Source organism: Neolamprologus brichardi, chromosome 16 (genome assembly GCF_056152115.1).
Source record: "Neolamprologus brichardi isolate AB-2024 chromosome 16, ASM5615211v1, whole genome shotgun sequence".
Lineage (NCBI taxonomy): Eukaryota > Metazoa > Chordata > Actinopteri > Cichliformes > Cichlidae > Neolamprologus > Neolamprologus brichardi.
The window spans coordinates 21647068-21674604 of record NC_142119.1 but is presented as its reverse complement, the minus strand read 5'-3'; the positions used below and the strand labels follow the sequence as shown (position 1 = coordinate 21674604).

General features: G+C 39.2%; 1 protein-coding gene across 1 annotated transcript; it reads left to right on the top strand.

The window, feature by feature from the left end:
* The first annotated feature begins 325 nt into the window (after positions 1-325).
* Positions 326-25863, top strand: cckbrb (cholecystokinin B receptor b). Its single transcript, XM_006788336.2, has 5 exons — positions 326-786; positions 12724-12975; positions 15978-16239; positions 22360-22487; positions 24838-25863. The coding sequence occupies exons 1-5, from the start codon at positions 624-626 to the stop codon at positions 25374-25376; spliced, it is 1344 nt and encodes a 447-aa protein (XP_006788399.1). The 5' UTR covers positions 326-623; the 3' UTR covers positions 25377-25863.
* The last annotated feature ends 1674 nt before the right edge of the window (positions 25864-27537 follow it).

Sequence of the window (27537 nt, the reverse complement as noted above, 5' to 3'; positions counted from 1 at the left end):
AAGAGAACTGAGTGATTTTCCTCTAACACAATGTTTCAGTACTCATTGCTTCAGGCTCATGGTGCTGCAAAAAATGATGAATGGTTTTCATTTTATGGCTCACCCCGACTTTTTTTTTTAATCGAGACAAACAATGCTGCCTCTTGAGAAGCTGTGAAGCTATTATAAATATGTTCGTGTATGAGTTACACACATAAAATACGAATCAGGCTTTTCTTATTCCCACTGCTCACACACAGACGCACACAAACCACACGCCCTTTATGACAGCAGTCCGCGACTCTGGCAGTTCATTTGGCAAAAGCGCAGCAGCGCACCGCGCTCACCTCTCCTAGTGCGCACCAGCCCTCGATTAACGCGCGACGCTCACTGAGACACATCTACAGTAACCGAGAAGGAGTAAAAAATAAATAAAAGAAAGGATATTCATCTAGTTTTTTTGTTTTTACGTTTTTATTTTCTTTTGCAAATTGGGAAAAAGACAACTTATACCTCATTCAGTCAGTGTGATGGACAATGGATGCAGAGTAGTGTTACCTGACACTTTAAAGGCTCGAATTCCTTTAAATTTTTTCCTAATATTATACGGCATCAACTTACGCTGCGAACATTAAATCAGAATCATGGCTGACTACGTGAGAAATGAGACATCCATCAACCCCGAGTGCGTCGTAGCGCAGGTCGACGCGTTGAAGAACGGAGCGGGTAACGGGAGCTTGGAGGCAACAAACATCGCCTGCGGCAACGCGTCCACACTCCTCATACCTCAGCGTGCGAGGCAGAGAGGTGAGCGCGCACACACATAGCTCATCTTTTAACGAAATGAAATGTGCCACCATAATGTCTCTTTGTTTAATTTTAACGCGCTATTATCTGCACTGAAGCATTGCATACGTCCGCAGACTGTATGCAATGTCCAACTTAAGTTTAATTTGTAGTATTGACTTCATTGGGATGTGATGGGACTGATGAGCTCTGATTTCAGAGAAACTAAAACGGATTGTTTTTGTTTTTCAAGTCCTTAAAACTACAACAAATACAATAAGAATCTGTGCTTTTAACAACTTAAGGTAAAAGCATTCTGTGCTTAACATTTTACCTGGAGGTGACAAACTCACTTTCTGTCTGATACCATTACAGTCTTTAGGACTGAGTTTATTGGAAGTATATGGAGGTGCGTTAATACTTTTTTTTTTTACAGTAAGGCTGTTTTTTTAGGTTCTATTTATTTTAAGCAAAAAAGTGTACAGAGCAGCAGTGAATTACAGATCAAAGAGGATGCACACAGACAGAGAGGCACATCTAACCCTGGCCACACAGGGGATTTATTCATAAAAAAAAGTCACATCAGGGCTGTTCCTCACGGTCATCCCAGTCCTAAAGCATTTTAATGCACTTTATCCAAATTGTGATGAGAACAGAGCACCTGTTATGCATAGAGTTCCCCCACCCCCCATGTAAATCTATAAATTTTGGAGGAGAAAAAAAAGGACATTTGAGTGCATCATCACACTTGCAATTTCCTGTGTCCTGTTTCCAGCTGCTACATTACATTGTGGGGTCTCGCTTTAAGGCTTCGTAGGTATTGTTGTCACTGAGGAGAGTAGTGATCTTTGTGTGGTAATCCATTGTGTTTAGGACCACGGTGCACCTTCCCTTATCAGCTGGTAATATAGTGATGTTGTGGTCTTTGCTCAGGGAAGCGACTGCCTTCTTTTCTTGTAATGTGAGGTTAGATGGAAGGACTTTGGAACTGGAGAGGGTGGCTGAGACTTTCATCCTGATTTGCTCTGCTTCTGTCTGTTATAATTTGTTAATCACTCCCACTGACATCCTGGGCCTTCTGACCTCAGGAAATAACATGATAGGGTGGGGCCAGGTTTCACAATGAGCTCACCCGACACCCTGGCTGATTGGGACCCACACCCGCTTTCACACCTTGGCTCATGTGATTAAGTAGAGGATCATCAGGGGGTCCTTTGTCCCTCTTTGGGGGGAAACTCCCACTAGGTTTATATCTGGGACTCTCCACCATTTGACCTTAGAACTGAAGAAGCTTCTCGGATGAGAGGTGAAACGTCTTCAAGCAACTCAAAGAAGTCCAGACGCTTTTCTTTCCAAGCTCCTTAGACTACGATGACCTGGATGACTGAGAACCTTCACAGACATTATCAATCAATCTTCACTCCTCAGAATTTGTCAGTGTTTCTGTGTTTGGATGAGGTGGTTTTGCCACATGTGCCTACGCTTGTGTGTGTTTGTGTGTGTGTTTGTGAGCAGCATAGTGTCAGTATACTTTTATATAAATGACAGATACCTGTACCCCTTTTATAAGACTTTAAACTGTAGTGCATTGTAGGCGATGATGATTGATTTGCCTCTCCCTCAATCATTCCCATCATTACACGCAATCTTTTACACCTCCCAGTGGTAAGTAATTTCAAACTGAGGCTGAATTTGAACTCTGCAAATTACAAGCCCACTGAGGGCACATCTAACAAGTACAGATCAATGTAAGGTGGCTTGTGTCTCCTGAGCCTGGCAGCAGATGTGTTTGATATATTATATGCAGCAAACTAAGATATTTTCTTTCCCCCACAACATGTCAATCACTCCTTCAAATCAGGCCGTTCTTTCTCTCTGGTTAATATTCTCACTGTATCTCCTAACTGCACTTCATACTGATCTCAGATGAACATAAATAGATCAAATTAAAGTGTCGGACCCAGTGCAGCTGCTGTCACCCTCATTTCTCACTCCGTCACTCCCAAATTGATTGCTTCTCCACCTCTGTCAATCATTCTTCTCATATCCTCTTTCTGCCCTTCTGTGTTTATCAGGCAGATTGAGTTGCATCACTGTCAGACTTTGAAAGAGTTACGTATGTTTTATGCAGATTGGTGACCTCAAGGAGCGTGCCGTGGACCACATGTAGTCTGCAGGGATTTAGTAAATTTATCCTTCCTCAATGGATGACATTTATTTTGATCAGTGAGATATCTCCAGTCCAGGCTCCTCCTGTTTGCTAAAGAGTGTTTTTTGTATAAATCATTTGATATGTGTATAAGAGGAGAGGGTACACTAAAAGCCAAGCTATGATACTGCATGATTTACAGTAGGTTGTGAATGAAATTTGCCATAAAAATGGAAAACACAAAGGGAAAGTGCTGTAAGTATTAAATGGGAGAATTTAATGCACGTTTTCTGAAGACAGAAATATGACACAAAATTGTTGGAATAACCTGGTAACAAAAAAAGGGTTGCTCTGCAGAATGTCTATGTACATCCGCTGCTTTGTGAGCATTTCACCATGGATACTGGCATTCACCCCTGAGCGAGGCACAAAGTGGGAGCGAGCGCATGTCAAAGTAAGGCCAAACCTCTGCAAGCTCAAGGTGGAAACATGTTGCTCGACTGCAGACACCTTTCAAAATGGTTTCACACTCAACACAGTCCAGGTGTTGTTTCAGGTTTGAAAAAGAAAAATAACAAAACAAAAAGCGAGAAAAAAAAGGTAAAAAAAAAGAAAAGACACCTACGTATTCTCTAAGGGCTTCACGGCACATGGATTTACATCATTGCTGTAGACTTCAGTTACTGTGGCTTCACAGAAAGCTTGTCACACGTTGCTTGGTTTTCATTAATAGAATCAATAAAAATGTTTATACTTTATCTAGGATACTGGAAAACCGGTGCATAATTTGTCACTCGAGCAGCGGGAGGCAATTTCTGGAGAGGATGATGAAAAATAATGAAAGTGGGATCTGTTGTCAGTGCCAGGAGCAAACCACCATTTCAAATCTGTTTTCAGAAAGCAGTTTACGCAAAACAAAAGGTGTCTAGTAAACAAAAAACCCCAAAGTAAAATGTACAAAAATGTAACCATTTTTCCTTTCATTTCTTCTTTTTCTCCCACCACTTCTCTCAGCGCTCCATCTACTGTCGCTCACACCCTCGCTTCTCACTCTGCCTGTGAGAGCTGAGGTGTTTAATACATGCCTGCGCTGTGGGACAAGCAGCAAACCTAATGTTCTGCATGCTGACTGCTGTGATGGGAGACTGTGGATTGCATGCTGTAGTCTGTCAGTCAGCAGTAAATGGGTTTGCTCGTTGCCGCGATCAATTGTTCGGTTGGGGCGTGGGGGTGGGGTTGGGGGGTGTTGACTTAGTGACAAGGCTTAGGTGGCATTTACCCTGCTGGATTAGCCACTAGCTGTGACATTTACAGAAGACGAGCCAGCTTTCCTTTCACAGACGCAGCGACACGAGGGTATACTGGGATTTAAAACGATGAGTGTTGCATATGTTTAACAGACTGGTGAAATGCAGGGTTAGTTAATTATCTATAATATCCTGTATAGCTACTGGTGGCAAGAAACATATGAAACCTTTAATATTCATTAACGAAATACAAACTCTTATTCTTTTGTTCATAATTTAACATATTAAATAACAGACTTACTTTACTATTCAGTTGAATTGTTACAGGTGATTTGTTAGCATCTGCTCTGAAGTGTTTAAACAGCACTTTAATGGCTGGTAAGTTGTTATTAATGACATGTTAGATATGCTGTCGCACATTATTTGCACATTTGTTTGTTCTGCATTAAAAAAAAGTGTAACAATCAATGGTGTCCAATACGGCCCACATCTTGCATCTCTGTGTGATCTGCCCAAATTCAGAGACGTATCTCTCTATGACATAGTGAAACAATATGTGCTGGCAATGGAGCCGAACAAGAAATAAATGACACATGATCTAAAGTAGCATATCTGGCCTCTTTCGGATAATTGCAAGCAGAAAACCCCCAGCAGTTAAAACAAAGTGATTTTTCCTGCAGTCTGTAAACAGAGAGCAGACTGTGTGTCAGCGTCAGTGGCCAGACGTGGATGTGCTACAGGCTTCCCTTCTGTCATTTGGCTCTTTAAACTGAAACGACTTTTGGTTTAGCTGGGTACAAACAAAGCCTTGCCAAATGGTCAGTGTTGGTTTCAGCAATAACTTCCTATCTATAGAGTAATTTCCTGCAACATTAACCATTACATGATATTTCTCTGCCTCACTGGCAGCTCTGGCCTCTGTGTTATGTTTGTGTCTGTCCGTATGTGTCTGATTTGATTTTTTTTCCCCTTATCTGGCCCATTCTGCTGTATAACAAGAAAACCAGATGCAAATTTTTCAGGCCAGAATTCAAATATGCTGATAATTACAAAAATTCAGACTAATATGTAACTTCCTGAGGTCTAAGTTGTCATTTCTCATTTTATAAAATTGTTTTCTCAAATCTCCCAAGGGAAAAAAGAAAACAATCATTCTAAGAAAAAAAAAAATTCCACCCCCAATCACCCTATATTTTGCCTTTCTCTAAAATATAGCATAATGACGTAGTAATGTTAGCTTGGCTCAAAGCTCAGTATACAGTGGGGAAGTGATGACATTTTATAGTGTGAAGAAGTATTTGTCCCTTCCTGATTTCTTTCTCTTTTTTGTTTGCATATTTTGCACACTTAGATTCAGATGGTCAAACAAATTTTAATATTAAAAAAATGCAGTTTTTAATGCATGATTTCATGTATTACGGGAAAAAGCTTTTCATACTTACCTGGCTGGTATGAAGTAAACTGGAAATTCCTGCCTTATTTTTAAGGGTATAGCAGATGTCTTGGTCATGATTGCTAACTTAATGTTATGGAGCAGCTAGTGTATCTAAACTAAAAAAAAAGCAACCAATAAAAAGCAGCATATTATTCCATGATCACAAGAAACTCAAGAACAGCTAAGAAAAAAAACTGTCCAGTCAAACACAGTGAGAGACATTATCCACAATTGGAGAAAACATGGAACAGTAGTGAACCTTCCCAGGAGTTTTCTACCAAACTACTCCAAAACTATATTGATGACTCATCCAGGAGCTCACAAAAGAACCCAGAACATCTTTTAAAGAACCGCAGGCCTCATTTGGTCCAGTTTAGGTCAAAGTTCATGATTCAACAATAAGAAAGAGACTGGGGAAAAATGGGAGAGTACAAGGAGAAAACCACTGCTGACCAAAAGGAACACAAAGGTTCGTCTCAGATTTGCCACAAACCATCTTGATGACCCACGAGACTTTTGGAAAAATATTTTGTGGATTGATGAAGGTAGATTTTTTGGAAGGTTTGCGTCCCGCTATATCTGGTGGAAAACTAATAAAGCATTTCATAAAATGAACATGATAACAATTGTCAAACATGGTGGTGGTAGTGTGATGTTCTGGGGCTCCTTTGCTGCTTCAGGAAAGCTTGCCATGATTGATGTAACCAGGAATTTTAGTCTCTGCCAGAAAATCTAGTGTGACTGAATTAAAACAATTCGGGGGGAAAAAAATGAGCAAAAATTCCTCCACATTGTCGCACTTTCTCCCAAGAGTGGCTCCCAAAAGTTATCAAGTTTAGAAGGCAATTACTTTTTCACACAGGGCCAAACAATTCTGGGTAAAACATCATTTAAACAATGCACTTTTAAATTCTTGTCTAAAGTCAAAATTTGATTGACAAATAAGTGATAAGTGCAATAAAATAATGAATGAGGAAGCACTGTGTATCCAAAAAGACAGTGGACACATAACTGTAGATGTAAATTGCAACATATAGCTTTAGTGCTTTAATCTTTCTTAAACACCAATTCTTTAGAAATTCCTAATTTTGGTTTTCATTTTGGATCTGTTTTCTGGAAGAAACAGCGACGAGAAAGAAGGCAAAAGTAACCAGAGGGAAAAGAATGAATAAAATGTGCTTTGGGGGTTACCCTGCACCATCTCAACTACAAATAGTGCTTTAATCTTTCTTAAACACCAATTCTTTAGAAATTCCTAATTTTGGTTTTCATTTTGGATCTGTTTTCTGGAAGAAACAGCGACGAGAAAGAAGGCAAAAGTAACCAGAAGGAAAAGAATGAATAAAATGTGCTTTGGGGGTTACCCTGCACCATCTCAACTACAATACAGTAGGTTAAAAAATGGTTTTTCAAAAGTCTGTGCAAAAACACTTTCATCTTATCTTGTCAACGACTATTTTGTTTCTTACCCTTATTTAAGATATTTTACCAATATCAATAACCATATAGAGTAGATGTGTTAAATCAAGATGTGGGCCCATTTTCACAAACTAAGATTTCACTGTATGAAAAATGCACAGACCGTACAGCCTGTTGTTGACGTAAGCACTAGTCATCAAATTCTGAATCATCATTCCCCCCCCCCCCCCCCCCCCCCCTTTTTTTTTTATTACAGTCATGAATCACATCTGGCCAAGTATAATATACCTATAGCACCTCTACAGGGAAGGTTTACTGACTTGAGGAGTTCATTATGTGATTTTTCTTTTGTTTTACAAAAGCTCAACAATGCTTATATTTTCTTTGTCATTACTTTTCCTTACATAGTAATCATTACCAAATGACTCATAAATAAATGGCAAATAAGTAGCTTTGGTTCAGCATAACATAACATACCACCAGGTAGCTGGTAATAATAGTCTAAAAACACACATTGAATTGTCAAGCTGCAGCTGATATGAGATTTAGGAGTTAGTGGAGAGCAAATACAGATTTTAAAGACAGTAAAAAGAAAATTTGGTTGGAATGAAAGCATCACTCAGTCAGTCTGGATGTGTAGATATGAGTCTGTCTTGATCCATGCTCAATCATCCAGGTAAGTCAATTCCAAAAGGTTGATTCTGTTCATCTGGACGTAGCGTTTTCAGTGGGAGAAACGTTTCATCACTCATCCAAGTGACTTCTTCAGTCTCAGCTGACTTTAGGTTTTCCCAATCTTATATACAGCACATTTACATAATGACTGAAACTAGCATCACTGAAGGAACAATGGGCTGGGAGGTCAGTTCCTTGATCATTAATGATGATGGTCACAGAATTGATCATCATCAGTTAATGTGAGATCAGGAACTGACCTCCCAGCCAATTGTTCCTTCAGTCATGCTAGTTTCAGTCATTGTGCAAATGCACTGTTTATAAAATTGAGGAAACCTGCAGTCAGCTGAGACTGATGAAGTCTCTTGGATGAGTGATGAAATGTTTCTCCCACTGAAAACGCTACGTCCAGATGAACAGAGTCAACCCTTTGGGCTATATATGAGTCTGTTTGCAATATGTTCACAACCTTAAAAAGAAGTTATTATCAGAAGTTCAAGTAACAATAATATTAATTTTAGCATTTAAACAGACCCATTGAGCATCGCATTTTCATTTTGCGGCACTAATCAGCCCAGCGACGCTGTGAAACAGAAGACTGCAGTATTAGAGTGCTCCCTTTGCAGACATGTTTTGGCCCGTGTGAGAGAAAGGTAAAATATTAAGAATGCCTCCATTCTACACTGATGAGCCAAGTAGCAGCTATTGTGAAGACTGTCCTGAAGGAACTGGTAAATGTGCTCAGGGAGTTATCAGCGAGCACACAGGAAAGCTAATTGGCTTTGATTAGGCAGAAGCCAGTGTAACATATTTCATTAAGCAAGAGAGGGTGAAAGAGAGATAGACAGTAATGAAGAAGAGTGTTGCTTCCTCTTTCTTGCCAATCATGTGTCTCCGTATTTCCATTCTGCTTTTGCGCCCTCAATACAAATGTAACAATTTAAGTGGCTGCAGTTTGCATGTCTGTTATTAGCACACCAACCATATTAGAGCTTAATGCTTTTTATTTGCATAGGAGTTTGTGAGACAGACGGTGGAGGCACATGTCATTAGATGTGTGTGTGTGTGTGTGCGTGTGTGTGTGTGTGTGTGTGTAGGTGTGTGTGTGTGTGTGTGTGTGTGTGTGTGTGTGTGTGTGTGTGTGTGAAAGGGAGAAACAGAGAGAGAGAGAGACCATATGACTCACTGGCATACTGTCTTTTTGCTGACCAAGCTGATACAAGAACATTTGAGTGAATGGGCGGTTTCAAGAGCACCAAATCAATTTGGTAAGACATGATTCTATTTTTATCCATGAACTATAAATATGCTCAATATGTATTAGGAGCACCAAAGCAATTCCAATAATGTACCTCTTTAACTTCATGTCCGCTCTTGTGTATCTATGTTCAGATTTTGCAGCTCAACCTGAACAGTACGTCGCCTTCTGTTAAGCAGGCAGATAAGTGGAGCTCGGATTATCCCAGCCAGCTGTGCACAATACACATGTTTACATCCCAGGTGGATTACTAAAAGTCAATAAGAGTTAGGTTTGGGATTACTTCAAATAACTGTGGTTCTGGGTGTTTTTTTTATGTTGCATTGTTAATCCTACTTTTTATATTGGAAGTCACTGATGTGATCCTTAAGGGATGTCCTTAAAGCAACAAAAATGTTAATCAATGCTGGCATTATCTCCTGATTCTTAAATAAAACACTCAGTGCTCAAAACACAAGCACTAGGCTACCTTTTTTTCCCCATGGACTTTGGCAAATTAGGTGGGAGCCACATTGTCGTGTGTCTGGATGCTGATTTTAAATTTTTTTAATTTTTTTTTTAACAGTAAAAGCTTTCTACTTTAACTGAGAGCAGAGGGGAAAAATCAACGGAGTATTAAAGCAGCAAAAGACTTCTGAAACTGAAACATTTAAAAGTCAAGTAGATTTCAATTAAAGACAAAAACACAATGACCATAGCCTCACTAAAAAAGGGCACTGCAATGAGTGAAAAAAAGAATAATTAAAAACAAATTAAAACACACAAAAAAGAAGAAGACAGAAAGGGATATCAATAAATTTGGTGATTTCAAGGACACAGACACTCTTGATATATATTTGCAGACTTTAGTTAATCTAATTTGCCAGTGCCTTTGAAGAACTGCGGTGGTGTATTTTCAGGGGATTAAAGGCTTGAGTGTGTTTGACTGCACATGCCTCCACAACTGTGTCAGTGAAGTCCAGGCTTATGTGTGCGATGTGATTTGTGTCCTCAAGATTCAGCACACATGGGTACTTCCAATCCCCAGGATACAGACACAGTAGCTAACCTGTTTAAAAGAGTGTTGTGTCTAAGAAGGGAGGCGAGGTGAAGATAAGAGAGAATTCCGTTAATATGGACATTACAGGATATGATCCAGTGAAGCTGCCAATGGCTGAGGGCACAGAGAGGCTTTAGGTAATCTTTTACATTTAACAGTATTTTTATGCAAGATTGAGACTGCAACTTTGGGAAAGGAAAATAAAAAAAAACTTCCAAATGTGTTAGAGGAACTTGGTTGAAATGGCACTGAAGGAATGAAAAGCAAATGATATTAACTGTATCACACATAAATTCAATATTTTTCAGAGATTGTCGCTGAGCTCCTGCAGCCTGAAGACTGCTATTCAATTTTTAAAAAAAAATCATTTGAAAGGATGCGCTCGATAGTTTTAGTGTCGTTGTAATCCTGGAAGTATTATTTCATACTGACTTTTACCTGCTAACTTGAAAAAAAATGTAACTATCTGCCTGTCAGGGTTTATCATTTAAAAGGATGACATCATTTTAAGGTGTATGAACTTGCCTCGTATCGTGGGTTTTATAACATGGGTTTTAGTGCTATCCAGATGTTCTCCAGATAAAGAGGGGAAGAGATTTGTTGGCTATTTGGGATGCAGCTGTTACAGGAAGTAATGAATCAGTGAACGTATTTTAAAAATCCACTTTGGGAATGTTTAAACCTACCTATAGTAGGTGAGAGACCTGGAAAAACCTAGCGTGTGTTATCTGTTATGACTCTTTGTATGTGTTTTTTGTATTTGCATTATTTATTTTGTAGGGACCTGTCATTTTGTAGAATCTAAATCCCTCTTTTGGGAATACAAATCAAGTCCCATTCAAATAAATACAATCAAGATTTAAAACATGGTTTAAGTTCCTTGTTAGGATTTGGGAGGAGTGATTACCCAACGAGCATTTTGCATTTCAGTGTCCCATCAAGATATCTGTAAACAGGACCTGACAGGACTTTTATTGATTGACTGGCTTTTATTTTGTTACTTTTTACACACACACTTTGATAGCATTTTTCAGTGTTCGCTGCCTTGGCTCCGATACTCCATAGGCAGCTGCTCTCCTCTCCGGCCTCAGCTGCAACTGAAGTAGCGAAGGTGTGATTAGAAGATGTGCCAAGCCAGCCTCCCCTACCACCATGCCCTGAACCCACTGCGCCACTCCTCTTCTGCAGTGGCACCGCTAACCACACCCTGCCACAATATCATCATCAAAATCGTGGATTAAAAAAAAGAGGTTCCAATATAGGTTGTGTTACACCTATGACTCCACAGATATTTGCCCCATACAGCCGTCAGGACAACCGGCAGCTGTAATCAAATTACAATAACATCTTCAGAGCTTATGATTTCACTTTCTCTTCTCTAAGCTCTTCCCTTTTTCTCTCTGTCTATCTAAAAGCCAAGGTTAACACAGTCAGCTCCTCTCGACTTAAAAAGGGTCATTTATGTTGCCAGTGGTATCAGGAGAGAGTCCACTACCTTATGGGAGGATCCCAGCTCACAGGATTTTTTATGAGGCAGCATGAAATGAATTTTTACAGCAAAGTTGAAATATTTAAACTAATAAGAAGGTGCATCCACCTCTAGTCCTTTTTCCTAGCATAGCTTTCTACAATTTTTATGCAGTTGCACCATTCTGACTTTTTCTCACAATTCAGAAAAAGAAGAAAAAAAAAAGATGTGCCCACTTTTTTTTTTCCAGTGGCCCTAATCCTCTTCTGTATTATCATCACCATCACTCTGTAGATACACAATTGTCTTCTATTGATTAAAACTCAAGGTTAAATCCATGTAACTTTTTGTTTCATTGCAATAATTTTTACAGTTATGCCAAAAGTGGGCCAAAAGAAACCAGGGAAGACAAGCTAAACAAAAGCTAACCTTTGATTAGGTCAGAGTCCACAGTCCACAAAACAAAATGAGCAAAATTCACAAACTCTAGGGACAACACAAATGAGGCCAGTCAAGCACACTGACAAAGGTAGAACAGGAACTATACGCTGAGGGCAAATTGGGAAAATGTGAACAAGAGGGGAACAGAAAACAGAAGAACATAACCAAGGCAATAAACAGAAACAAAGTAAATCTCAAAACAAAATACAAGAGATGCTGACGAATAGTGTCTCTTATATTTTGTGATCAATGATATGATCAATATTTTATGATTTTTAAGAGACCACTACTGGATGTAAAAACAAGGTCCCCTCTGTTCTTGGACCACAACAATTTTTGGCAAACACAGTGTTTATAGACAGGAAACAGAGCAGTGCCACTCTGCAAACTTTCAGCTGGGGATAAATTGAACTGTCAGGACACTTTTCACACCATAACAGTTTGGACACAGAGTCACCGACACTGTAATGTCCTTCATTGTGGCCATGGCATATTGTCGCTTAATAGCGTCTAACATTTTACAAACAAACCAGCGCAGTTTAAAGGTAATAAAAACTGTGCAAAGCATTACAATATAATAATATTTTAACAGTAACAACTCCCAATTGTACTGCTGTTGGCTGCACAATCAGACGTTCCACCTTTAAGAGACAAATCCTAGCAGATAAGACCCTGCTCACTCATTGACTTTTACAAATTAATAAACACAGCGAGAATTAGACAGCTTTATGAAGCTAAAAAGTGAAGAGTACACCACTGAATGAAAACAGACTAACACTTTAGCACGCTAATATTCCCTCTGTTCTTCTTCTTCTTTTTGTTACCAGATGAAGACCACACACTTCGGATCCTGCTCTATTCGCTGATCTTCTTCCTGAGTGTATTCGGAAACCTGCTGATCATTGTTGTTCTAACGGTCAACAAGCGCATGCGCACCGTGACCAACACCTTCTTGCTGTCTCTTGCCGTCAGTGACCTGATGATGGCCATCTTCTGCATGCCGTTCAACCTCATCCCCAGCATTCTTAAGGACTTTATCTTTGGAGCTGCCATGTGCAAGATAGTCACCTACCTCATGGGTGAGAGAAAAGGGGTGTAGTGAAGGACGGGGTCCCAAAACACTTATTTGCTTCTCTTTTCACAGTTTTTTCTATACTGTAAAAGATGTGAAATAAATCCAGAGTAAGCCTTAGATTTCAGATATTTGGAAGCTATCTTTTTACATTTTAGGAACATTTTTAGTTTCTTAAATTTTCTTAGCTAAGCTTATTGGAGAGATACAATTTATTGTACCATAAATTTTAGGTTTCCCTATGGTAAAGACATATATAGACATACACTGTAAATTTAGCTGTGTTTTACAGAACAATAATGTATGTGCAAATGTCCTTGGTACAATGTTGGTGATAATCTTTTTAGCTGATACAGAAGAACTGCTATGAAATGCTGTATAAATCTGATTCAGTTGAATTTTAAGCAGCACAGTCGCACATCGGTGGTTTGCAATAAGATGAGAGGTCAGAAACCTTCTGATGGAGGTTAAAAGTATCTCTACCAATGAGAATTTCTTTAGGGAGCCTGTATGGGCTTTTCTGTGAACAGTGTTAAAGTTCAAGCTTGTGGTGAGGATAGCAAATCATCAAAAGCCATTTTAATGCCATGAAACTAAAGAATGTGAAGCAACTTTCAGTAACTTTGCTCCAAATTTTTGCAAATATCTGCAAATTTAGAGTTCATTCCAGACTAATGGGAGTCACTTTCCATCTCATATTTACAAGAACATATAACATTTAAAATCAGTATTAATGATATATGAATTATATAAATGAATACACAATATATGTATTAATAATGTATGAAATCTAAATCAGCGACAGTAGGTTACAGATAATTACAAAGCTAAAAACTGATGCTGGCATTTGTTAGCAAGCAGTGTGTAAATATTACATTTTAGTTCAATTCAAATCTATGTGTATGGCACCAAATCACAATACAATCACCTCAAGGCATTTAATAATGTAAGGTAAAGACCTTATGATAATGAAAAATGAAAAGGAAAAAACCCCAACAATGACGACAGTGGGAAGGAAAAACTCCCTTTTAACAGGAAGAATACTGGAGCAGAACCAGGCTCAGGGAGGGGCGGCTATCTGGTGACTAACGGATGAGGATGAATAAAAGAACATCATTTTCTCCAATTATGGCATTTACTATAGGCAACATTTATGCTTGCCTGGACACTTTTCTTAATTCTTTCCTCATCAAACATTTGTGTGCAGATTATAAAGAGATACATTTTTCAGTTCACTACGGAATTACTTTTCTGGCTTTTGGTAAATTAGTTGGGCTCTGAGGGGAGTTGTTAATGGTGATTGAGTTATGTATAAAGGATATTTGGTCAGTCATCATTTACAGTTAAGGGCCCACAGATTTGGAATACTTTGCAACCAGAAATAGAAAAAACAAAAACAAACAAATTAACTGTATTTAAAAAGTTTAACGCAAAGGCAAAATAATGGCTTAAACAAAAGAAAATCTATAATCATCAATTATGTAATCATTGATTATGTATCATTTTTCAAAAGCAAAAATCTTTTTGTCTGATGCAAGCTGATTTGGCATCATTTGCTATTTTAAATCTAAGCAATTACATTTCGAGTTTGACTCCATAGCTAAGTCAATTTTACCTGCAAAACAATTAACTTGGATTATTAGAAAATGAAACAATCATCATTGGCAGCTGGTGGTTTCATACTAAATGAAGACACCATTCAGATGCACTGACTATAGTGTTCCTGTTGCTTTCTAATCCTGTACTTCACTTAACCTTAATAAAATCTGTGAAAACAATGGGAAGCAATAGCAGACAGAGGGTTAGGATCTCTCACCTTTTGACCTTCAGCTTATACAAGTGGCACATATTCTCACTTGCTTGTAACAAGGATGATGTGCCCCTAACCCGCTCAGTTTGAAGCCTTTAACGCACAATTTTACATCTTTAAAGATAAAATGTGATGATGAAATATCAACATTAGACTGGGGCTACTGAACATGAATTCTCAACTGCGTCTCCACCAAATTGGTTGCTACATAGAGTAAATGAAGCACAATTTAATGAGTGAATGTGCCGCCCTTGGCAACCATTGAAAAATTGCGTTTGCACAAGAGTTAAGCATAATGTTTAAGTAAATATTTTCTACAGAATGGCCTCTTAAAATAATTTGAAGGGGCAATGAGATGGAGGTAAGCTTTAGTCTTTAATTCAGTGTGTAATATGGTTGCTTATTTCATTTAAGTAGTTAATTAATGTACTGTAACGCAGATACCTGGAAAAAGAGAGGACATAACATTTTTATGTCAACGACATAAGAAATTCCAATGCAATTATCAATATTAAAATATGTCAAAAAAAACCAAAACAAACAAGAACAGGAGGGATTTTGTGCCCAGAATTATTTGAGAACTGAAGAGAAAAGAAGGCTCATGTAAAGCACGGGGCTTATGAATGAAGGCAGCCATCATTAAGGTGCACTGAAGAAAAGGACAGAGACCCTAAGGGGAGACTATTGGTGGATTGTCTCCTGCTTCCTTAGGGATGCTCTAAAGCTTCCTTCGAATATAACCATAGGGCACCTAAGGGTCTCTTGCTCCCTCTCTCTGACACACACACACACACACACCTACACACACACACACACAGTCTGTATTGTGTATTCTTGCTGAAGACCTGGATAAGAGAGGTGAAGAGTAATTTCCCGTCTTGCCCTGTCACTACAGGGATGGCAGATCAAATCTGTGGCTCAGGCCAGCATGATTTCCTCCACCACATGATTCAGATAACTGTCTCCACCTCACACTATATTCATTTGCAAACACGTCTCCACCGACTGCAGCTTTTTGTTATGATTGCAGATAATAGCCTACTTGCTTTGTGTTATTTTTTTTTATTATGGGTCCAAATTCTTTTTTGGCACTGAGCAGTAATAAAAGTTTATACAGTACAATAAAATATGTCATTAGATACAAGATAGCAAGAACACAGTATTTTACCTGCTTACTTTTTTGTTTTGTTTTCCAACAGGCATATCCGTGAGCATCTCCACTTTTAGCCTGGTTGCCATAGCAATTGAGCGCTATAGCGCCATCTGTAACCCCCTGAAGTCACGGGTATGGCAGACCCGTTCGCACGCCTATCGGGTGATTGCTGCCACGTGGGTGCTGGCCTTGATCATTATGATCCCCTATCCGATCATCAGTCACCTGGAGTCGTTTCCGCGCCGTGACAACACTACAGCACACCGGTGTCGCCACAAGTGGCCTGTCGCAACTGCGGAGCAGACCTGGTGCGTGTCTTGGTTCACTTTGGTAACATAAATCATGAGTGCTATGTTCAAAATAATACTCTTCACCCATCACCAGGGTCAGGGGCTTATGACCCCCCCCCCCCACTCCAATAATCAGACCCAACCAATATAACCCCCCCAATAAAATTATGAATTATCTTGCATAAATAGGCTGTTGATTTTCTTTACTCATTTCAGGTATCACCAGCAAAATAGTTGCCTGTTTAATCATCTGGGAATTTACCCAGATTGATTGATTTATTTAGACAGAGATCTTGACCCCACCAATGTTCAGCACAAAGTTACGCCGATGACCAGGGTTATTATAGTTTGCATTGCAACATGCCTGGTTAGGCATTGATTGACGTGTTACAACAAGCTAAAACTAAACATTTTCAAACTAAATAAAGTTACAATGAATTAAAAAAAGATTATTAGATAATTACATTACACAAAATAAACAGTTCTCGGAATAATGTTTTTTCTTATTCTAAAATTATGAGGGGAAAAAATGGCAGAAACTTCCTTTAATGGCCCGTAATCTGTAACATGCAATGCCAGTGCAAAGTGAATGAGATCTGAGATAAAGTGCTCTGAACTTCCAGGTAAGCAAATGAGAGAATAAGATCTGATTGACATATGACCTGATCGTAAATACATTAGAGGGGTTACCTAGGCAACAGGAACCTGAAATGTCTGCAAGCAACCACCTTTAAGCTTCAAAGTGAAACATGACGAATGAATTGCTTCCACTGTGGATGCAGCTTACCCCTTACCCTCAACCCTTATCAACTGGGTAAACTCAGTAAAGAAAGTTTTTCACACAAACCTTCAGTTCTATGAAAAACTTAGTACACACCTTGAAAAACGAGTTTTAATATCAAAAACTTGATTTCTGCACTTTGTTATATTACTTTCAGATAACTCTGCCACGTGCGTGACGTACAAAGCTCTCCCCCCCCCCCCCTTTCAGGCTGTTATAGATTTGCTGGTGAGCTTGGGATCACAGTCATGTTGCATGACCCAATTTCAACCAAGCTTTAGCTGTCAGACAGATGGCCTCACATTTGATTCTAGAATACTTTAGTATACAGAGCAGTTCATGGTCAATTCAATGACCGCAAGATACCCAGTTCCCGTGGCTGTGCAGCACGACACTGAGATGTTTGTGCTGGTATGTTACATTTGGTTTTTGCCAAATGTAGCAAGAATCTTCACGTTAGTCTTGTCTGTTCAAAGGGCATTGCTCCAGAAGTCCATGTCACCATATTCTTGATTGTTCTACAGCAGGGGTCCCCAACTCCAGGCCTCGAGGGCCGGTGTCCTGCAGTATTTAGATGTGTCTTTGATCCAACACAGCTGATTCAAATGGTTAAATTACCTCCTCAACATGTCTTGCAGTTCTCCAGAGGTCTGGTAATGAATTAATCGTTTTATTCAGGTGTATAGACCCAGGGTGAGATCCAAAACCAGCCCTCGAGGCCTGGAGTTGGGGCCCCTGTTCTACAGTCTAACCTTAGGGGTGGTGGTTTGCTGGGAAGTCCATTGTGGCATTGTGTTAGCACACGTCTGAATGCTCCAGAACAGCAAACTGGCAAATGTTCTGTTTTGTCAGTTTGCAACATTTTTTTTCTGCTGGCGATTTATTTACTTTTCCTCATAACAATGAAGCCTTTGTATCCATGTGTATATATGTGTATATATGAGCTGTATCAAGTATCCATAGTGTCCACACATTCTCTTGCCAAGTTTGATTCCAGCTGGAGATACAAATCCCCTTTGGGATTGTGACAGGAGGGACATAAAGCTCTGCCAAATCAATTATGTGAAGCAACACTTTGTAATAAGTGAATTACATACCACACCAAGTACACCTGCAGCACCAAGACCCATCATTGCAGTGTTTTCTGAAAAGTTCTGATTTACTGATTATTACAAGATTTTATTTGCTATGGCTAGGGTAATTGTGGAAGTTGATGTCTTCTTTTACTACTATGACATTTGTTTTAAGTTGTTTTTATTACAAATTCTAATCCTTACTTAATGAGCTAGTGTGGGAGAAAAATAAGAAGAGATTACAAAGAGATAGATGGAAAATCAGTGTCTCTTATGTAGACCATTTTATTTGTTATACTTTTTCATCTCTTTAACATTGTGGTGAGGTAACATATTTATTGTATGCATATTTGATAGAAATATAAGAAAAACAACAACAAAACATATCTGAAAAGTCATTAATGCTCTGAAACTTAGAGAAGGATGTCTCCTGGATTAACGAACATAGACACCATGAGTGGATATGGTACGCAGTCACACAGTGGAAGTTGTTTTAAGTCAGGATGGTCTAATATACCATGAAATTTCAGTCATGCTACATAGCCTTCATTTAGTCAGGCATTAAATTAACTCCATGCAACAATATTTTTGGCAACTATAAGACTGAAGATTAAAAGTTCCTATTTCTTCATAGGAAATATGTTAGAACATTTTTCTCATATTATAAACACACATTTCCAGCTATATTTTTACTTCATCATCAAACCCGCTGTCGGGCCATCCTTCCTTCTTTACTTTCACAACACTTGCAATCACAAAGGGATTTTCATTGTAATAAACTTTAGATGAACTGTGTGTGTTTATGAGTGGTGTGTGTGTCTCTGTGTCCTTTCAGTAAGCCACTCTGTGTTGAAATATCTCATTCACTTCCATGTTTGGACCTGGAGCCTGTTTTAACTATGTCTGTTCAATGTTTATGTGGAAACATTGGGACAGGTGAAGACAACAGAGCGTGCTTCAGTGTGTTTTTGTTATGAATTATGATAAAACAGGCTTTGGATGTAATTTCAGGCGACCACGTGATTATCTTTGTGTGCTCATTATTTTTGTTTTTGTATTTGTGTCTGATTTGTCATGTTTGTATTTGATTTTCTCTTCTGGGTATAAATTCTGCTCCCACTGTCTCTGATGTATTATCATAACATTTGACCCATAAAGCGAAGCAGCTGCAGCAGCAGAGCTGGTATTGTTTTCACCTTGTGAATCTTTCACTGAGCGCTAGATCCCATTTTATTTGATTTTCAATTTATGTAGCAAATGGCCTCAAAACATCCAGTCCACATAAAAAGATTATACATTTTAAAGCGTATCTATGCCTTTTCTGTGTGTCTCAATGACAACTATAATCCTGTCTCACTGTGTGTGTCTACAATGGTGAACGTATTTGTATAAACCTCTGGAATATCAATGTGCAGTCGTCCCTCGGGGGTATGTGTTTCTTCATGAAATGGCTGATTAGATGAGTACCTTGGGAATTGTTAAAAATGAAAAGGTCATTGGTCTAATCTCCACTTGAGACATTATCTCATCAGTCTCCCTGCAAGACTTTTATTATTATTATTATTATTTTATTTAGACACACAATACTGTGTGTCTCAAGCCTGATTTCTTTATATTTTGCTGGGGAAATGAGAAATAGGTGCAGTGATTGATTGAAATATGACCAAACATACAGTGGGGCAAAAAAGTATTTAGTCAGCCACCGATTGTGCAAGTTCCCCCACTTAAAATGATGACAGAGGTCAGTAATTTGCACCAGAGGTACACTTCAACTGTGAGAGACAGAATGTGAAAAAAAAATCCATGAATTCACATGGTAGGATTTGTAAAGAATTTATTCGTAAATCAGGGTGGAAAATAAGTATTTGGTCAATAACAAAAATACAACTCAATACTTTGTAACATAACCTTTGTTGGCAATAACAGAGGTCAAACGTTTACTATAGGTCTTTACCAGGTTTGCACACACAGTAGCTGGTATTTTGGCCCATTCCTCCATGCAGATCTTCTCAAGAGCAGTGATGTTTTGGGGCTGTTGCCGAGCAACACGGACTTTCAACTCCCGCCACAGATTTTCTATGGGGTTGAGGTCTGGAGACTGGCTAGGCCACTCCAGGAATTTCAAATGCTTCTTACGGAGCCACTCCTTTGTTGCCCGGGCGGTGTGTTTTGGATCATTGTCATGTTGGAAGACCCAGCCTCGTTTCATCTTCAAAGTTCTCACTGATGGAAGGAGGTTTTGGCTCAAAATCTCACGATACTTGGCCCCATTCATTCTGTCCTTAACACGGATCAGTCGTCCTTTCCCCTTGGCAGAAAAACAGCCCCATAGCATGATGTTTCCACCCCCATGCTTCACAGTAGGTATGGTGTTCTTGGGATGCAACTCAGTATTCTTCTTCCTCCAAACACGACGAGTTGAGTTTATACCAAAAAGTTCTACTTTGGTTTCATCTGACCACATGACATTCTCCCAATCCTCTGCTGTATCATCCATGTGCTCTCTGGCAAACTTCAGACGGGCCTGGACATGCACTGGCTTCAGCAGCGGAACACATCTGGCACTGCGGGATTTGATTCCCTGCCGTTGTAGTGTGTTACTGATGGTGACCTTTGTTACTTTGGTCCCAGCTCTCTGCAGGTCATTCACCAGGTCCCCCCGTGTGGTTCTGGGATCTTTGCTCACCGTTCTCATGATCATTTTGACCCCACGGGATGAGATCTTGCGTGGAGCCCCAGATCGAGGGAGATTATCAGTGGTCCTGTATGTCTTCCATTTTCTGATGATTGCTCCCACAGTTGATTTTTTCACACCAAGCTGCTTGCCTATTGTAGATTCACTCTTCCCAGTCTGGTGCAGGTCTACAATTCTTTTCCTGGTGTCCTTCGAAAGCTCTTTGGTCTTGGCCATGGCGGAGTTTGGAGTCTGACTGGTTGAGGCTGTGGACAGGTGTCTTTTATACAGATGATGAGGTCAAACAGGTGCCATTCATACAGGTAACGAGTGGGGGACAGAAAAGCTTCTTACAGAAGACGTTACAGGTCTGTGAGAGCCAGGGATTTTCCTTGTTTGAGGTGACCAAATACTTATTTTCCACCCTGATTTACGAATAAATTCTTTACAAATCCTACCATGTGAATTCATGGATTTTTTTTTCACATTCTGTCTCTCACAGTTGAAGTGTACCTCTGGTGCAAATTACTGACCTCTGTCATCATTTTAAGTGGGGGAACTTGCACAATCGGTGGCTGACTAAATACTTTTTTGCCCCACTGTACATGGGAATACAGCACATAAGAAAAAAACAGAGTTTGCACAATTCTAATGAGCTTAAAAACAAACATTTTGCCTTCTTTTCATTTCTATAAGTAGTCTTCAGTCTCCAGGCTTTGTGAAGGACATTCCAAAACTGTGCAAATTTTCAACTAATATCTTTGGCAGTCACCTTGTTGGTGCCAAACTTTTAATTTATGCCTGTCAAACTGTGCTAACGTTGGCATTTTTCATACATTCAACCAAATAAATGGGAACAAATTATATGCTTTTGCAACATGGCTGCTTGTAACAAAGGCCTAAAGATATAATTTAAAATGTTTTTTTTTTTTTGCTCATGGTCTGTTATGTGTAGCCACAACATTCGTTCATTCTTTGAGTTACATTCCTTTTCATAGGTAGGTATTTGCTGGCTTAACAAAAAGAAAGAACAGAAGAAAGAAAGAAAAGAAAAGAGATCCATTAAGTACCAAAGGCAAACTCTGAAAGACCTTCAGAAAGCCTGGAGAACTAATCCTCAAGAGACCACTTAAAAAAATCCGTGGAAAGAAGGATTTTTTTCCATCAGTGTTCAGATTTTGCCAACAGGAAAACATCCCTGTTTTGTTAAATTCACTCACTGTAACATTTGCAGGTGTGTAATTGAGAGCCGCCTTCATCCTGAGTGTGGCGCGACCCATTAGCAGACACCGCTCATGTAATAATGCTGTATATGTACAACTGCTATGAATTTTGTTCCAGAACTACTGTCTACTTGTTTCCATTTTTATCCAAGTTGTGTTTTTATTTCTGATCCAGGCAACAAGCTTGTTGCATGTTAAAATGTTCAAATGCAATGCTTTGCTGTGACCCAACAAACCAACAAAGCAGGCAAACATACAAAGCACGTGATGAATGCGTTACTCATAAGATATATACAGACTGTGTACTCAGTACACGGAGTTCACGTGTTATTGGGTTTTTTTTTGTCCACTGTGGTTGGATTTTTAAACTTCTCGTCTCTGTTTTAGGTACATTCTGCTGTTGCTTGTACTGTTCGCCATTCCAGGCGTGATGATGATCGTGGCCTACGGTTTGATCTCGAGAGAACTTTATCGAGGCATCCAGTTTGAAATGGGCCATAAAAAAGATTCTTCAGGTGAGGCCATTTACACTACAGTACTTATAGAAAACATTAAAGAAAACATAAAGAAAATAGTAAGTTTGAATTAATGTTCCAGAAAGCCATGTGGTTCCAAGAAAACAACATTAACAAACAGAGAAAAATACAGCAACATTTAAATCGGAATCAGAAACAGAGAAAGTTTATTAATCTCAGTTGTCATAACAGCATGCATACGACATACGGCATAGCTATCATATAAAATGAGGCAAATGTATATAAATGTAAATACATAAATATAAAAAGGACACACATATTAACACTTATGTTTTGGAGAAAAAGAGCAGTAATTCAATACATGGACAGGTGAATCAATGTGTCATAACAATAATTTTACTTGTATTCATACTTTTTACACTTTTAAACTGAATCGCAAAAATATTCATCGAAGTGATTTGTTAAAGGAAGTAAAAAACGTCTTCATATTAAATGTTTATATAGAACTTTTGTTGGTCTTGTATTTCAGTTCATCTGTGTGTGTAGCTCCAGTATACAGAGAGTATACTTAGTATTTTCACTAAACAGTTAAAAGCACAAAATAGTGGAATAAACAATAGACTCCAAAAACAAAAGCAAAGTAGATGGTTTTTTTAATACATTGACATTTTATGAGTAATTCAATTGAGATTTTTATATGATATAAATGAGTCAGATCAGTCAGTGCTCTCTAATTGACTTTACTCTTGTTTTGATTTCACTGTTGAATGAAACTCTCTGTTACTGAATGCCACAACTCTTATCAGCTCGTACCAAACAAGTTCTAACCTTACTTTTTTTTTTCTACAGGGTTTGTGCGAATTATGAGGATTTTTTTTAAGTACAAGAATTTCATTAGTGCTACAATTGCTGTAGTGTGTGCAGGCTAAGTGAAACATAACCTTTTATCGGAATACGAACTCGTGTCTGGGGTGATAGCAGCACTGACTGTCCTTGCTGATGCTCCATTAGAGGATGGATTGGCTGGCAGCTGCAGGCATGGACATCACCATCTGTTTGCTCTCAGAGAGAAAGAGATTGTACGAATATAAAAAGAGTTTTTGGAGGAAAACAATATGGATTAAAAACAAACAGGGAAGGAGAAGAGATTGAAAAATTGCATCTTACCTCACAGACTGCAAAACTGTCTCTATGAAATGTGTTTAATAATCCAGCAGGTGCTTTACAATACAATATCTTGTTTGTATGGGGTACCTTGAGGCTCTTAATTCTGAATCCTCTTTTATTATTTCTTTATAGAGGGAAAGCAAGGTTTTCAAATTGCTTTATTGAATTGTAATACCCCCATAGGCTAGTAAGAATTACTTGCTAATATTCCATCTATGAAGGCAAGAAGTTGCTCTTTAAATTACTCCAAAATAACCTTACACAGGAGTTAGTCAGCTGGCTGCAGGATAAAAGATGATTTCCCAGAATAAACTATTCTTAATGCGATGGCAGAATCACTCTGATATCAAGACCATTTATGTTTAACAACGCTGACTTGTAGAAAATGTATTCCTTCACAATTAAATTGATTTTAAAATTTTAGTTTTAATGCAGTCGGTGATTGGAATCATTTGGACACACAAAGCCATGGGTTTGTATTCAGAAAAAAACTGTTTGGTTGAGGTTATTAAATGATTTTCAAAAAAAATGTAAACAAGCACTTTTTATTTCAGGTACTTACAAACTCGTTCTTCTCTAAACGGAGACAACATTTTCCCCTAACATTAATCAAGTGCTGTAAATGTCTGAAAGTTTAATAATGCCAAAGGCATCACAAGTGGATGCAGCACTCCATTATAGGATGTTTGTGACTTTATTGCTTTTTTCATTATGTTGATGTAATTTCCTTCCAACGATGTGGCAATTTAGTTGCATAGGATAAAACATTATAAGGTGCAGAGGTGTCGTTAAATGATTTAAAGCATGCCAGAAGAAGGCCCCAACATGAAGTACAGACAGATGGGTTCTTAAAGTAATACACAGTTTTATGTCTATATTTTCATTGCTACTGAGAGTGCAATCATTTGGAATAATACCTATATCCAGTATTTCTATTGTTTTAATTATGTTCTGTATTTTTGTTTTGTTCCAGTGGTTTGGCATCAGTTCACTTAAACCTTCAAGTAGTGTCTGTCCTTTATGTCTTTGTGTTTTGAATTTTAATTTGCCTCTGATATAATCCTGACCCATCCCCAAAGGGCAGAAAAGGCATAAAGTATCACGAATCAGGAGCACCGCTCAAACACAGGATGAGGTTTTAAAGAACTTGGCTGAGAATTTGTTTTTATTGCATTTAATTAACACCAAAATATTCTCTCTTTCACCCTGTTTGTCATTTCAGATGTAAATGGCCTGACATCTACTGTGTCTGCTGGCAGTGATGATGGAGACGGTTGCTATGTGACTGCAGTCCAGCGGCCGCATACGATGGAGATGTCTGCCATGGCTGCATCAGGCAGGGCGATCAAGGCAGAGAGGCCACGCAGCAACACATCGGAAGCCAAGCTAGAGGCCAAAAAACGAGTTATTCGCATGTTGGTGGTGATTGTTGTCCTGTTCTTTGTGTGTTGGATGCCACTGTACTGTGTCAACACCTGGCGGGCTTTTGATGAAAGCTCTGCCACACAGACACTCTCAGGGGCCCCCATCGCTTTTATCCATTTGTTGTGCTACACCTCCGCCTGCGTCAACCCGATTATTTACTGCTTCATGAACACACGCTTCCGCAAAGCTCTGCTCGCCACGTTCTCATGTTGCATCGCGCCTTGCCATCGGCGTCGTCATCGTGGGCTTCGGGACAATGAGGAGGACGCTATGGCAACAGGTGCGTCCATGTCCAAGTTTAGTTACACTACTGTCAGCACTATGGGAACCTGTTGAGGGAAATGGATTCACAGCAATTCAAAAAAGACAGCTACAGAGGCAACACGAGACCCAACATCCCCCCAGCTTTTTGTTTTTAACACGTGCTCATAGGGACATTCATGTGAAGTGAAAAAATATGCCATCTGATGTAGCAGTATAGAAGCTTCATTTATGACTGTGAATAAAATTATATATCGATTATCTTAAGAAACCCAGTCTTAAGTGTAAATACCTCCATGGCTTTTATGAAAAAGCACAACACCAGAGTATACAGTTATCTGTTGTAGACAGAAGCAAATTGTTTGCTTAGATATTTGCGGTGTGGATGTTATTGGTTGGCTACATGATATGTGAGACAGTCTTTATAACTAAATAGTAATTATGTAGCTATAACAACAAACCTATGATTTGCTATGTAACTTGTGTTTGATGTTTTGCAGTCAGTTACTGGTTGTCTGTGTTAATGCAGATAATACATTTGCCTTGTGGACAAAGTGCCTGCTTCTAAATTGAATGGCCTTTATTGTCATTGTAAATATATACAAGGAAACTGAGATGTTACTCTGTGGTGCAACGTAAAAAAAACGGACGCTCACTAAAATACAGGATTATAACTAAGACGTACAATAAAATCTAGGATAAACAAAGATCTTAAAACCTGTATAAAATATACAAATCTGTATGTACATTAATAAATGAAGTGCGGGTGTACAGGAGCCAGATGGGTGGCACACTTTTATTGTTTTTTCTCATTTGATTTTTATTGCATGAAAGAAGAAACTGAGCTAAAAGCCTGCATGAGTGAAGTCCTTGATGATGTTGGCAGCTCTGCTCAGGTAGCATGAATGGGCAATGTCCTCCAGACGGGAGACAGGGGCACCCAGCGATTTTCTCTAGAGTACTTTCATATCTGCAGCCTGCATACCACACCGACATGCAGTATGTTACCAGCCTCTCATTTGTTGCCCAGTAGAAGGCCACCAACAGCATCCTGTCTGTGTTTTATTTCCTGTCCTTACTATTTACGGTCCTCAGATATGAAGACCTTCAGAAACTTGAATGTTTGTGCCCTTTCCACATGAAGAGAGGGGTCAGATCAGTGTCTAATTTCCTCCTGAAGTACAGTCCGAATTCCTTTGTCTTTGTGCTGTTCGGTGTCAGGTCGTTCACCGAGAATCACCCTGACTGTCTTTTTATCTTGTTCCTGTATGCTCTCATAGATTCTCATGTGATAAACCCAGTGACGCTTGTCTTGTCAGCCAAGGTGTTGGACAAGCAAACTGGTATGCAGTCATGAGGGCAGAGGATGCAGAGGGCCAGGCTCGGCACACAAACTGGTGTTTAGAGTGATGGAGGAAGAGCGGTGGTGTCCTATTTTGATTCTCTGTGAGCGGTTAATGAGGAAGACTTTGATCCAGGTGCAGATGACTAGAATGTCTCTAATTATGATATCAAATGCAGAGCTATAGTCACATAGTTCCCTCTGTGTTCTGGGTGGTTTATTGCTGTGTGGATTGCTATGGCAATTGCCTCTTCTAAAGATCTCTTAGCTTTGTAAGCATGTGGATCAGGTGTGGGAGAGGGGCGGCTTTTAATGTGATGCTTGGCAAGCTTCTTGAAGCATTTCATAATCACAGCCATACAGTAAGTGCAATGGATCTATAATCATTCAAGTCCACAGAGACTGGCTTTTTGGGAAAAGGAATTATAGTGCCTGACTTGACTTTTTCTAATACCCCAGTGAGCTGGTTAGCACATGCTTGGAGTACTCTCCTTAGCACATGTCTGACCTTAGCAAATACCGCACATCCTGTTCCTGCAGTGAGTCTGTTGTGGCCTCAAACTGGATGAAGAAACCATTTAGCTCCTCCACAGTGATTCACAATGATTCACATTCACAGTGATTTTATGGTGTAACCCTTGCCAAACCCTACAGGAGCCGTTATGTATCAGGTGGTCCTCAGTCCTGCTCTTGAAGGCCCTTTTCATCATCTTTATTCCGCTCTTTTAGATTGGCTCTTGCTCTGCTGTAACAGGCTTTGTCACATGTTCTGAAGAAAGTGTTGTGGTTTTTGAAGAGTGTTTGGACGTTGCTTGTCATCCACAGTTTGTGATATAAAAAAGCACAGCTTCTGTGCATTCCTCCAGCTTGGTTGAATAAATCCCAGGTTGTGTG